General features: G+C 35.2%; 1 protein-coding gene and 1 pseudogene across 2 annotated transcripts; one reads left to right on the top strand and one right to left on the bottom strand.

The window, feature by feature from the left end:
* Nucleotides 1-1,120: 1,120 nt before the first annotated feature.
* Nucleotides 1,121-1,603, bottom strand: LOC149182331 (uncharacterized). Its single transcript, XM_089414523.1, has one exon. The coding sequence runs from the start codon at nucleotides 1,601-1,603 to the stop codon at nucleotides 1,121-1,123; it is 483 nt and encodes a 160-aa protein (XP_089270649.1).
* Nucleotides 1,604-4,906: 3,303 nt separating this feature from the next.
* On the top strand, nucleotides 4,907-13,751 carry LOC149182330 (uncharacterized; annotated as a pseudogene). The gene is made up of 8 exons (XR_016256761.1): nucleotides 4,907-4,918; nucleotides 5,040-5,207; nucleotides 5,300-5,400; nucleotides 5,705-5,772; nucleotides 5,888-6,010; nucleotides 6,848-6,926; nucleotides 7,036-7,131; nucleotides 13,150-13,751. The product of XR_016256761.1 is annotated as an uncharacterized LOC149182330 (transcript).
* The last annotated feature ends 515 nt before the right edge of the window (nucleotides 13,752-14,266 follow it).

Genomic DNA, 14,266 nt, shown 5'->3' with positions numbered 1-14,266 from the left:
TGCATTCTGAGCTCTAAACCTAGCAACAAATAGAAACTTTGAATAATAAATCTATCTACTCTGGCAACAATGTGTCCAGGTCCCACTCTTTTATTAGACCAAGAGTACTTACCGGAAGAAGGTTTGATGTCCAGCAAGTCCCAGTCTTGCACTATGTCCTCCACCCATTCCCTTGCCGGGTCTCTAACTACGCTGCCTCCCCTTTTTTTTGATGGATGAAGAGTGAGGTTGAGGTCGCCAGCAATTATTATATTTTCCAGGTTTGTCAAATCTGCTTGGTGTCTTATAGAGTCCTAACAGTATTTTTTCCCCAACATTGACTGGAGAGTAAACATTGAATAGACAAAAATTTTCCTTAGTGTCCAAGTTCTGCATTTTCAGCAACAACCAATGAGTATTCCTAGCTTCAAATAGGACTGTAAATTTATTGGCGTTCCAAAGAGTGCCTATCCCTCTTGAGGCACCCCGGGCAGAGATTGCTCTTGCTTCACTTTTATTCCAAAGTTTCTTGCTTGCTTGAAGGAAGACTATGTCTTCCAACTTTGTCTCCTGGATGAGAAGTAAGTCTGGGGTTTCTGTCCTGATTAGGCTTCTGATGGCTTCTTCTTTAGCTTTGCTCCCCATACCTCTGTAATTCCAGGAGATGACCTTCATTATTTATGCTTCTGGTGGGCTCCCTTGGAGCCTTGGGGCAGGTTTTTCAGTATCTTAGTCTTTGAGGCTAGCATTTTTTCCAAAGTTGGTTGGCTGCCCTGAAGTTTCTCTTTGTAGGTCTCCTGCTCCCTTTTTTCCCTGTCAGTTTTCTGGCCTCTTGTTGATCTTCTTATCGAGGTATGGGACTCTCCTTCCTCTTTTGATTCTTCTGTTTCCTGCTCTTCTTCCTCATCTTCTATAATCATACCTTTTGGGTCTTCAACACTTGTTCCTTTGTGGGAGGCTGAGGGAGTACCTTTGCTTGTGGGAGCTGTTTTTTGAGCCTCGATCTCCTGAGTAGCTTCTGCCTCCTTTTGAAGCTCGCCCTCTTGTGTGTTCTCTGGTTGCGAACTCAGGGGATCGTACTCTCTGGTTGCGAACTCAGGGGATCGTACTTATTTTCTGGAGTGGATTTGATGGGGATCTGCTAGACAGTGGCCTGATGGGTTCCTTTGCCATTAGGGCCTCCCTGCTTCTGATTCTTGGGATAAGGTTTGGATCGCTTGACTTGATTCCATCCATCCTCTTTCCCCTGCACAGCCTCATTGTTGGTCGGGCAGCCTCTGGCGAAATGACCATAAACATGGCATTTTTGGCATTTGAAGGGCAGCTGCTCATAGTCCAGTTTCTGCATATGCGTCCAGCTTCCGACCTTTATTGTGATGGCCTCTGGTAGTCCCACCTCCATATCTACTTCTACACAGATCCTGGCACAGTCGTACTGGTCCTTGTTGTTCACATGATCTATAAATTTCCCCAGGGCGTTTCCAATGTGCCCCAGAGAATCCCAGTTCCAGTAGTGCACTGGGAGATTTGGGAGCCTGACCCACACCGGGACTGCTTTGGGCACATCTACTGCCGGATTGAAGTTCGGGGTCCATTTATTCAAATATAGACCCTGAGTGCCCATGAATTAGGGGCCATTTTGGAAGATTAGGTCTTTGTCTTCTTTTGATTTGAATTCGAAGAGGAAGTATCCTCTCCCCAGAAAGTAAGAGGTGACACTTTCTTTGATCAGCGGCGCCCAGTTTCTGTTGACCCAACTTTCAGTGGTTTTTGGGGATGGCCATAGCCTAGTGAACTGACCGATGAGAGCCCGTTCAGCCAATGACAGGGCAACTTGGATCGGGGTTTCTGGAGGGAGGGAGATCACCGAATATCTACCAATCTTTTAACAAATTTCGCAGCTTCAGTATTTTTCTTCTTTGGTAGCCCAGCCAAGAGCCTATTGAAAGCCTCAGAAGGCGAGATTGGCGGAGGAGGCGGAAGAGACGCCTGGGGAGTGCCCAACCCCTCCATGGTCGCAGTCCCTGGGATTGGGTCAACCGACAACTCGATCCATGAAAGTAAAGCCGCAGCAAGCTCAGGCGGACAGGTTCGCAGGAGCCAGGCCAGCAAAGGGCGGGGGCTCGCTGTCTGCAACTTGCGAAAGGTGTGGATCTCGGTTTTTGCAGGGCCGAGGGTTGCAGAGCTCTTCCAACCAACTAATCCTCTTACACAATACTATTGTCCTTTAATACATTGAAATATTTTTTAGTTGCACAATGATTTATTATTTTGTCATGGTTTTGAGATAGTATGATCTTGTTCATGGGTGTGAGATTTGAGATTTTTCCTAGAACTTTGATATGAAAAAAATGGAAATGTTACATTGGGTTCACATGTTCAGGGATTATTGTTCATGATTGTTGTTGTCATAATATTAGCCAAGGGAAGGTAGTTATGTGTATGGTTGATTCATCACTCTGTATATTTATTCTTTAACCTCTTGTGGTTTATTTGTGATCTCAGATATAATATTACTTTGTGCAGTGAATGACTACAATTGTAGTGTCTGGGAGGGTCGAGTGGAGATAATATCTTAGGAAATGCGGAAATGTAGATGCAGCGCAGAGGATGGGTGAGTCATGTTTTTTTCCAACAAAATAGTGTTATTGATATTTGTGTGCTCAATATTTTCTCCTTCTAGCATGGTTCTCAGGTAGTACGACTCAGATGATATACATAAAATGGTATGTTTAAATTTTATTTTTTTTCCACATCACACGCACGCCCCCACATAACATTCCCCATAGAGGAGGATGTTAAGGTCGAGCAAGCAAGAATCTTGAGCTTTCGACCAATCAACCATTAGCACTGGCCTCATGTAAACTCTTATACATGTTTTGTTATGTTTTCTTAGGCTGCTCCTGTGAAAAACTCAATTGTATCAGTGAATTGTTGTATTTGGAACCCAGATGGGGTAGTCCTTGGTAACTTAATCTATACTCATATTCATTAATAAGATGCTTTGATATCATTTTCTTCTTTATACAACAATGTGAGTGATTTGTAATAATGCCACCAATAGAATGGTGTGCTACGCCCTCTATTCAGATACTGACATGCCTGCATTTCTGCATTTGTGTTATAGGAGTTGTGTTTTCACATATATTCTTATACTATGGCAGGTGATTTGAGACAACATCTAGAGGTTTGCTTACATGCTTAAAGCCAATCTGTACATTCTTGTAGGTCTGTAAAATTAAGTTTGTATTGAAAATATAATTTATTACTTATCTGACATGCCTGCATTTGTATTATAGGAGTTGTTTTTCACATATATTCTTGTCATGTGTCAAGACTCATTCTAATAGTTGTCATTTACTTATCTGACATGCATGCATGCATTTGTGTTTTACTTATCTGGCAGTTTGTGTTTTCACATATATTCTTATACAATGGCAGGTGATTTGAGACAACATCTATAGGTTTGCTTACATTCTTAAAGGCCAATCTATATATTCTTGTATGTCTGTAAAGCCCAATCTGTACATTCTTGTATGTCTGTAAAGGCCAATTTGTACATTCTTGTAGGTCTGTAAAATTAAGTTTGTATTGAAAATATAATTTATTAACATTGATATAATTTAAACAGATTGACGCACATGCTAGTGGTGTGAATAATATTGCTTTTTCACACCCTAGATACTATTTCTTCATAATAATTACATGTGGGGATGATAAGACCATCAAGGTAATCTGCTTTATCATGTGTCAAGACTCATTCTAATAGTTGTCATTTACTTATCTGTATATGAAAAAGAAAAAGAAATATTGTCTATGCTTGTGGGTGTGGGATGCAGTAACTTGTCAAAATCAGTACACCTTTGAAGGCCATGAAGTAGCTGTATATTCTGTTTGTCCTTTCCAGTAAGAAAATATTCAGGTACTTTGTTCCTCGAGTCTTGAAGAATTTATGTGAATTGCAGTTAAGGACTAGTTTTGAAATACATTGCATATTCTATTTTTGTTTGATGTTTTGTTTGATGTTTGGCTTTCTGTGAAATTTTGACCATATGGCAAATACTTTATTGCACCAAAGATAGATGGATTATGAATCTTTGTTTGTATGCAGTTTATTTTTTCTACAGCTATTGATGGAAAGATCAAATACTGGTTGTATGATCCTGCGGGATCTAGGGTGGATTATAATGCTCCAGGCTTTATAGTGCTGATGGAACAAGGTAAAATGTTAACTTGGAATGGTGTTTAGTTTGTAAAATGTCTTTATGAAGATCTGAGTTTTCCTTTCTCCAATTTTCTATATTTGTTGTGTCAAGTCGATGTCCTTTCTGAAGTATATAATCATTTGTATTTTTTATTAGGCTCTTCTCCTGTGGAACAAGTAAAGATGGTGATTCATACCTCATTGAGTGGAATGAAAGTGAGGGAACAATCAAGCGTACATATTCTACAATTTGAGACAACCATGAATAAGAAAGTGAGGGAACAATCAAGCTTACATATTCTGCAATTTGAGACAACCAAGAATAGGTTCTCGGCAGCTGGTGATGAATTTCAAATAAAGTTCTAGGACATGGATAACACCAACATCCAGACAACAATTGATGTTGACGGTATTTTGGTAAGACGTTATTTTTGGAAATGATGATGGTTTGTTTTTAGAGTTTCAAAACATTATTTCAAGTTTTCTTGATCACATCTCAATGTATAATCCTCATGCTATTTCCAAAAAAATCCCAGGCTAGTCCTCGCCTTTGTTTCAGCGAAGATGGTTCCCTATTGGCAGTCACAATGAATGACAATGGCATAAAGATCTTACCCAATGAATGACAATGGCATAAAGATCTTACCCAACACAGAAGGATTTCGCTTAATTGGCATGCTGGGGAGTAGATCCTTTGAAGGAACGAAGGTGCCACCAGAGACAATGGCAACAAAGGTAAATTCTTCTTCCATGCAAATTTACTGCGTACATGTTTTTAGAGTTTCAAAACATTATTTCAAGTTTTCTTGATCACATCTCAATGTATAATCCTCATGCTATTTCCAAAATATCCTAGGCTAGTCCTCGCCTTCGTTTCAGCGAAGATGGTTCCCTATTGGCAGTCACAATGAATGACAATGGCATAAAGATCTTACCCAACGCAGAGGGATTTCGCTTAATTCGCATGCTGGAGAGTAGATCTTTTGAAGGAACGAAGGTGCCACCGGAGACAATGGCAACAAAGGTACATTCTTCTTCCATGCACATTTACTGTGTACATGCACTACTAATTAATGGTAAAGTTTAAACCCTAACTAATTCATTTTTACTATGCAGACTTCAATTGCGAATGCCATGCCTCCTGCAGTCACTGCTCCTGGTTCCCTTCGCAGTGTTGTAGAACGTTCGGACAGGCTTCCGGTTCCCTTCGCAGTGCTGTAGAACGTTCGGCCAGACTTCCACCTGCATTGTCAATGATCAATTTTGTAAGAGCATTCTGAATTTAGCATATTCAGTTTAGTTTGTTACATATATCTTATCATTTTCTAAACTTTCACTCATAATCCAGATATTGTTGCTTTCGAGTTTCCATATAGCATAGGATTTTGTTCTTTTCCCCATTCACATGCTCTATTAGCCATTATTTATATTGTTGCTTTCGAGTTTCCTTATAGCATAGGATTTTGTTTTTTTCCCCATTCACATGCTCTATTAGCCATTATTTTGGCATATCTTTTATAGGAATACGATGATATTATCAATGATGTCTAACAATGCTCTGATATTCGAGACAACATGTGTGCAGAGCAGTATAGAGTCTAGACAGACAGTCCGACCCCAGATGTTAAACGAAGACTTCTAGATGAGGTCACAGACAAGAGCAAGAATAGGAAATTGACTGAGATCACTGATTCGGGTCCCCAGATGTTAAACGAAGGCTTCTAGATGAGGTCACAGACAAGAGCAAGAACTGGAAATTGACTGAGATCACTCATGCGGGTCAGTGTAGGTCTCTCAGGTTGCCTGACAGAATGCATTGCGAGCAAGGTATGCAATCATCCCTCTATTACAGAAAACACTAAAGGTTGGCATACTCTACAATTTTATGTGCTACAAATTCTGTCGATATTGATTCAAACAAGTAATGTGCTATTTCACTTAAAGTTTACATAAATTTATGGTGTGGAAATGTTCATATAATCACAACCACGTCTTTTGGCAGTGTTGTTCACTTAAAGTTTACATAAATTTATGGTGTGGAAATGTTCATATAATCACAACCACGTCTTTGGCCAGTTATGTCCCTGGGGCATAGATGGGTGGGACAAGCGAAAGTCAAATTTGTACCATTACAACCAGGAAGACCGTCACCACCAGTGAGGATACAAAGAGTACAGTTTCATAATGATCTTCCTGTCACCACCAGTGGGGATACAAGAGTGCAGTTCCATAATGATCAAATTTACGTGTTGGTTGTGCATGAGAGCCAGCTTTGTAATATATGATGCTTCCAAGATCGTCACCACCAATGGGGGATACAAGAGTACAGTTTCATAATGATCAAATTCACTTGTTGGTTCTGCATGGTAGCCAGCCTTGCTATATATGATGCTTCCAAGTTGGAGCGCTTGTTTCTATGTAAGTACTTGTAAGCATTGTTGAATTCAAACATAGACAATAACATAATGTACTTGTAAGCACTTTTGAATTCAAACATAGAAAATAACATAATGTCACCTTCTGTATATGATTGGATGACCTTGTTACATGGCTGCATTGCAGTGATCTCCTCATGATTCCCTATCTGCTCCTATTTCAAGTGCCATATATTCATGTGACAACGTCCTATTTTATGCGAGCTTCTGAGCTTCTGTCATAGTGCAGTTGGAGTGTTTGATGTAGAAAGATTGAGGCCTCAATGTCGCATTGCACCTTCTGCATACTTTTCATCAGGAATGAACAGGTAAATGGGCTCTTTCATTCTGTCATGGTTGATACATCAATTTTTTAGATTTGGATTTTAACCAGGCATATTATGATATAATTTTATTGTTTGGTTATTTATTCAGCAGCAATGCCTATTCTCTAGTCGTTGCATCACATCCATCCGAACCGAGTCAATTCCATCTTGGAAGGACAGATGGAATTCATGATTTTGAGCCTTCAGAGTAAGAAAGGAAATGGGGTGTTGGAGAACCCCCAAATAATGGAACTGTCGTTGCATCACATCCATCCGAACCGAGTCAATTCCATCTTGGAAGGACAGATGGAATTCACGATTTTGAGCCTTCAGAGTAAGAAGGGAAATGGGGTGTTGGAGAACCCCCAAATAATGGAACTGTCGGATCAAATCCGACATTAAATAACCAAGGTTGGGAACCACCCTCAACGTAGTCCAATGGAAACATAAGAACAATTTTAAGTGCACTCTTTATTTACAAGAATACCATGAATAATGGTAGCGTCTTGTCAGTGAAAAGCCTCACTTGTGTTGGTATTCTATCAAGATTGTAAATGTAAATGACATGTAAATGAAAATGAGTAGCTAGGTGCAATCCTGGTCACTAATTTTTCTGGGTCAATGTAAAAATTGAAAGTCTGTCATTGGAGCATAGGTCGTGTAAAAATTGAAAGTCTGTCACAGGAGCATAATTTATGAATGTTCATTACGAGGGTTTCTCAGTGTTTATTTTTGAAACCGTTCTTTTTATCACATAAGTTTTTTTTTTCATATGTTCATGTGTACAGGCAAACCTGGTTTATGCGGAAGCTTTGTCAGACTCAAGACTATTATATTTATTAACTGAATCAACAGTTTTGTGTTGAATGGTATTGGAGCTGATATTGAAGTAATTCAATTGAGAAAACATTAATTATGCACGAGTTTTTACAATTGACTCAACGATGGCTTTTTTGGCATGTGTTTTAATTTTTGCAATTGAATCAACGAAATTTCTTGTTTGATGACACTTTTGTTTAAACATATTGATACAGAGTCGGAGTTTTTGGCATGTGTTGGTTTTTGCAACTGACTCAACGAACTTTCTTGTTTGATGACACTATTGATATTTACAGAAAGCAAAAAAAATTTAGTGATAATGTTCATATTGCTGCAGCCTGTGTTTTGTTTTTGATGGCCTGCAGCCTTTGTGTTTTGTTTTTTATGGCCTTTCTAAGAGGAGAGATGAGATCCTTACCTTGTGAACTTGTAATATTAATAATGCCATTTGTTTTTTTTTTTTTGTAAGCTTAGGTGGGACCTTATCATTTTCTAGTTTTTACATGTCCGTTATTCACCCCATTTCCAGGGAGGGTAGCACAAGAATCGAACCCAAGATCTCCGGTTCGGTGAGACTTCATTTCCACGGCCATTGCCACTTGAGCTACCCCATGTGGACATTAATAATGCCATTTGTAGTTGCACAATGCAAAAGTTATATTTATACAGATATTTAAAAAAAAACAAAAAAACTCCGCGTAATGCAAATATTTACAAGATCTTTGAATAGGGTCATCACAGCGTTTGTTCCCTATCTAGATCTCTGAATAGGGTCATCACAGCGTTTGTTCCCTATCTGGATTCTGAATAGGGTAATAGGGTAATCAGCTTTTGGGAGGAAGGAAAAAAAAGGAAAAAGGGGAAAAAATCAAAGAGGGAAGATGCATCCTTAAAAAAGGGGCCCCTCCTTCATCCCAGGGGTAATCAACTTTGGGAAGGAAGTTTATTTCATCCTTCATCCGCGCTGGTTTTGCCTCAACTCCGCGTAATGCAAAGCAATAGGATCGTGGAAGCTTTTACTGCCTTCTCTGTGGAAGCTGTTACTGCCTTCTATGTGTTAAAATTTGTATTTTGGCTGCATCACAACTTATTTTGGTTTGGTTTGGGGGTTTTCCTCTCCATTGTCGCTGAGAGCTTCATATTGGCAGATTTCGTTTATCACTATCTCAATATTGTTTCAAGCGGCCGGACACTGATGCATCTCCCGGCCATCGTGGTTGAATAATCACCCGTTTTATATGATCACATATGGACTGGGAAGCCCCCAGAGAGTTAGAAATTGCAATTACAGTGGTTTTGTGGTTATGAATATTGGTCAATTGGATTTGTGTTTTGTGAACATAAATATATTTGTAAATTGGTTTTGTGCTTATGAATATTGTTCAATTGGATTTGTGTTTTGTGAACATAAATATATTTGTAGACTGTTTAATTGGATTTGTGTTTTGTGAACATAAATATATTTGTAAACTGGTTTAATATCAACAACCCACCCACTTTAGTTTATTTGTAGATTGTGAACATAAATATATTTATAGATTGGTTTAATATCAACAACCCACCCACTTTAGTTTATTTGTAGATTGGTTTAATATCAACAACCCACTTTAGTTTATTTGTAGATTGGTTTAATATCAACAACCCACTTTAGTTTTTAAGAGGGAGATTGATTTTTTTCCTATAGTCTTTAAGAACTAAAGGTCTTAAGATAAGGTAAGAAGGAGATTGATTTTGATTTTTTCCCTTTGTTCTTTAAAAACAGGTCTTAAGGTAAGGTAAGAAGGAGATTGATTTTTTTCCATGGAGAAAAAGAAAAAGTTTAAAACATATATTAAAAAGTTTGAAAAAGTTTAAAACATATATTAAAAAGTTTAAAACATATATATAATATATGAATCTAAAATATTATAATTTTTTATAAATTGCATATTTTTTTTTACATAATTTAAATCTTAAAAAAAATCAATTTTATTTATAAATCAATTTAAAATAAAATAAAGTAATATTAACTTATCAATTTTATTTATAAATCAATTTAAAATAAAATAAAGTAATATTAACTTATCAATTTTATTTATAAATCAATTTAAAATAAAATAAAATAATATTAATTTAATATTAACTTATCAATTTTATTTATAAATTAAAATAAAATAAAATAATATTAATTAATATTAACTTATCAATTTTATTTATAAATTAATTTAAAATAAAATAAAGTAATATTAACTTATTTTTATGGAAAAAATGTTGATATTAATTTGAAATACTATATAAAATATTTGAAAAAAAATCATATTAATATAATTATAATTATAATTAGATTAATAAATATAATCACTATTTGGGTTTATCCAAATTGAGTGAGCAATGAGTAATGTTGAGTGAGCAATTAGTAAATACTATTTGGGTTTATCCAAGTTGAGTGAGCAATGAGTAATGTCCAAAGTTAAGTGAGCACAAAAATTTTATTGAGAAAAAAGAAAAAGGAAAAAATTATCACATGAATATTATTCTAAATTTTTATTTTTTAAATAATTACTAATTGGTTGCATTTAAAAAAATCTAGCAATAAAATTGTAATTGAGACATAATATTAGTTCCTTTATCTTCTTTTATTACTTGGAATCGCATGATCTGTGTATTGTAAAATTAAACATTTAATTATCATGTTTTTCTCTTTTGTAATATTTGGTATATAATGAAAAACCTTCTATTAAATTAAACATTTAATTGCCATTAATATTTTATATATAATGAATAACCTCTTATTAAATTAAATATTTAATTGCCATGTTTTTATCTGTTGTAATATTTGGTACATAATGAAGAACTTCTTATGTGAATTTAAATATGATTTAAGATGAATGATTAAGAGAACATTAGTCATTAAATTGCAGCAATTTTATATTAATTTTTTACAATTGGTTTGATTTGGGTTGCATAGTCCATAATAATATTATATCTTGCAATGGATTAGAATGCTTGTTGAATTGAGCTATCAAGTCAACATTGTACATTAGTATTATTATTATGATGAATTCTTGAATAGATGAATACCAAAATTATGATGTTTTGAGTGTTACATGATTTTATTGGTTTTCTATTTATCAAAATATTGATTAAATTTATAAATGGGTTTCAAAAAAGTCATTTCAACTTCAATCAAAATGAAATTATTGAAAATAATTGTGTCAAGTAGATAAATATCAAAATTATGATGCTTTGAATAGATGAATATCAAAATTATGATGTTTTGAATAATTATGATGTTTTCAGTATTATATGATTTTATTGGTTTTTTATTTATCAAAATATTGATTAAATTTATAAATGGGTTTCAAAAATTTCATTTCAACTTCCATCATAAATGGAAAAACTAAAATTTATCACCTGGAAAATGTTGATATAACCAAATGAAAAACATTTATTAATAACACATTAAAATGACATTATTGAAAATAATTGTGTCAAGTAGATGAATATCAAAATTATGATGTATGGTTTTATTGGTTTTTTATTTATCAAAATATTGAAATTACAAATGGCCATTTTATTTTTTTTTAAATAAGTTTAGTCTTTAATACCACTACCACAACGCCTCGTGTCAGCCTCCATGACATTGACAGTTGGTTCATGATTGAACTGTCTCATTCACTTGTTCTTCATCATCACCACATAAGTGCCCTTCATAAAAAGGACATTATATCTTCAGTTAGGGAATTTTTCTAAAATTATTACTTCATTCACCATGCTTGGTCACATTATTGCATTGTATATTATTTTCAAAATTATTGTGTTTAGCTAACCACAACCTATCAATTTGTTTGTTGGGTCACTATTGTAATGCCTTACGATGTTGCAATTGATAGCATGCATATATTTTGGTCTAACAACAATCACGATTCTCAACATCATGTATGTTTTGGCTTTGCCAAGTCGCACCTTAAGGAGCTTAGAATATTAATTTTTCTACATCATTTTGCTTTTATAATTGAGGCTAACAGACAAATTGCAACTTGTGGTAAAATGAAAACGAAGACCTATACTTTATAACTTCATTATGAGTAATTGTAATTGTTTCTCTAAACTTTAACTTATGTTATAACAAAAACAAAGAACATGAAATGACTGTTATTATTAATAATGATTAAATGGTTGAATTGGCATGGCATTTTCCTATCCTTCTCTTTTATAGTCTTATGAAAAAAAGGAGAGAAGAGAGAAACATTATCTTAATATTGCCCATCAAAAAATAATTAATAATTTTAATCATATTTTCTTAATATTATGTGAAAGCAATTTAACACAATAAGATGAGAAATACTAGCAAGATATTCTATATTAAAACAACTCAATACAAAAATTACTATTTTTTTTCCATTTTTTTCCATTTTAACTCTATTCTTGTACAATGAAACTCATTTAAATATGTGATTCCAAACCTCTAATTGAAATGTACCAATGATCCATGAAAATATCATGATATATAACTCTATATGATAACTGATTTAGAGAATAGTCTATATTTCGGTAATAAAGAAAGCCCCATAGCCATCCATTTATCATTACGTCAATTCCAATTTATATTTTTAATAAAACTTAAAAAAAATGCAAATTTTAATCTTATTTCTACAAATAAGAGAAAGCTTCAGAACAAGAACAAGCTAAAACAAAGCTTTTGTCGTAAATATTTTTTAGAGGCTATTAATTAGACAAAATGGACAGCATAAAAACGTCCCATGATAGAAGAGGAGAATGTGTAGTATACTCTATAATAAAAAGCAAAAAAACCATAGAAGCCAAAAATTAAAAAAAAAATAAAAATAAAAATATTTACTCAACTATGATTATATAAGTCACTTGGACTATGGGAACAATACCGTGGGAAAAATACCAACGGTGGAGGCTATTACTCAGAGAAAATGGACAGCATAAAAACATCACATGATAAAAGAGGAGAATGTGTAGTATACTCTATAATAAAAAGAAGCGAAAGATTCAAAAATAAAAAATAAAAATAAAAAGATTTATTCGACTATGATTATATAGAAGTCAACTTAGGTTATGGAAACAGTACCAACAATGGTATATTTATGACTTACAATACACATTCATATCATACACTTACAATACACACATACACTTACAATACACATTCATATCATACATAGGGAAATTTCACTCATTTGATCTGAGAATTCTCTTACTTTGATCAACTCTCTCCTCCGTCCTCAGTAACTTTTAACTGAAAAGAAAAGTTGCTATAAATTTTATAAATTTTGTAATTGTTTTATGATTTTACAAACTATAATTGTTTCCTCAACCCACTTTTAGGGTGCCATAAATTTGTACTTTCCTTAGGAAAATGGAAATAACCGTAATCAAACACAGTATAATTAAAAAGCCATCGTTTTGAGATACCTTATCCCGTTCTGCTTCATTTCCATGGTGAGGGTTTTGTATAGGAAATGCAGATCTGAGATGTTTTAACGTATTTCTTTCTCGGCTTGTCAAGCAGTGCAGGGTGTTATGCGTCTCAGTAAATTACAGGCTGGCTGCCGAACACCATCTTCCTGCAGCATGCGAAGACGCCATGAAATCTGTTGAATGGCTTCACCGTCTGGCGCGCGGGGACTGTGAAGATCCGTGGCTGAGTCGCTATGTAGATTTCGCGCGCTATAATTTGGTGGGAGAAAGTGCAGGAGGGAACCTAGTGCACGAGGTAGCCATTCGGACAGCAGTTATGCAACAATTACATCCACTCGCGCTCTGCGGCGGTATCATGATAAACCCAGGATTTGTGAGAGAGCAGAGGAGCAGATCAGAGATGGAAACTCCTCCAGACATAGCTCTGCTCAGCGCCGAAGCGGTGGACAAATTTTACAGTCTTGCATTGCCAATCCAATGGGGCCGTTTGCTCCAAATCTGCAACAGCTGAATCTTCCTCCATTTCTGGTGACGACAGCAGAGCACGATCTGAGACGCACAACACCCTGCACTGCTTGACAAGCCGAGAAACCCTCCATTTCCTATACAAAACCCTCCACCATGGAAATGAAGCAGAACGGGATAAGGTATCCGCAAAAAGCTTTCGTTATGATACCTTATCCTATACAAAACCCTATAGGTCAGCGCAATAAGCTATCAGTTTCTGGATAGACTATCGTTTTTTGATACGCTATTGCAATAAGCTATCATTTTTTGATAGGCTATTGTTTTTCGATACGCTATCTCAATAAGCTATCAGTTTTCTGATACGCTATTAAATAAGCTATCAGTTTTTAAATGGGCTATCGCCATAAGCTATCAGTTTCAGAGACGCTATGGAAATAAGCTATAAATTTTTGATAGGCTATCAGTTTTGATACACTATTGCAATAAGCTATCAGTTTTTAGATAGGCTATCGCCATAAGCTCTCAGTTTTTAGATATGCTATTGCAATATCAGTTTTTAGTTAGGCTATCGCCATAAGCTCTCAGTTTTTAGATACGCTATCGAAATAAGCTATCAGTTTTTGATA

Source organism: Pinus tabuliformis, chromosome 3_2 (assembly GCF_031772625.1).
Source record: "Pinus tabuliformis cultivar Carrire ecotype Pingquan chromosome 3_2, CPIR1, whole genome shotgun sequence".
Classification (NCBI taxonomy): domain Eukaryota; kingdom Viridiplantae; phylum Streptophyta; class Pinopsida; order Pinales; family Pinaceae; genus Pinus; species Pinus tabuliformis.
This window is presented reverse-complemented; position numbering and strand designations above follow the sequence as displayed.

Excerpts from the sequence above, each read along its gene's own strand:
- LOC149182331 (XM_089414523.1), bottom strand. The coding sequence starts at position 1,603 with ATGGGCACTCAGGGTCTATATTTGAATAAATGGACCCCGAACTTCAAT.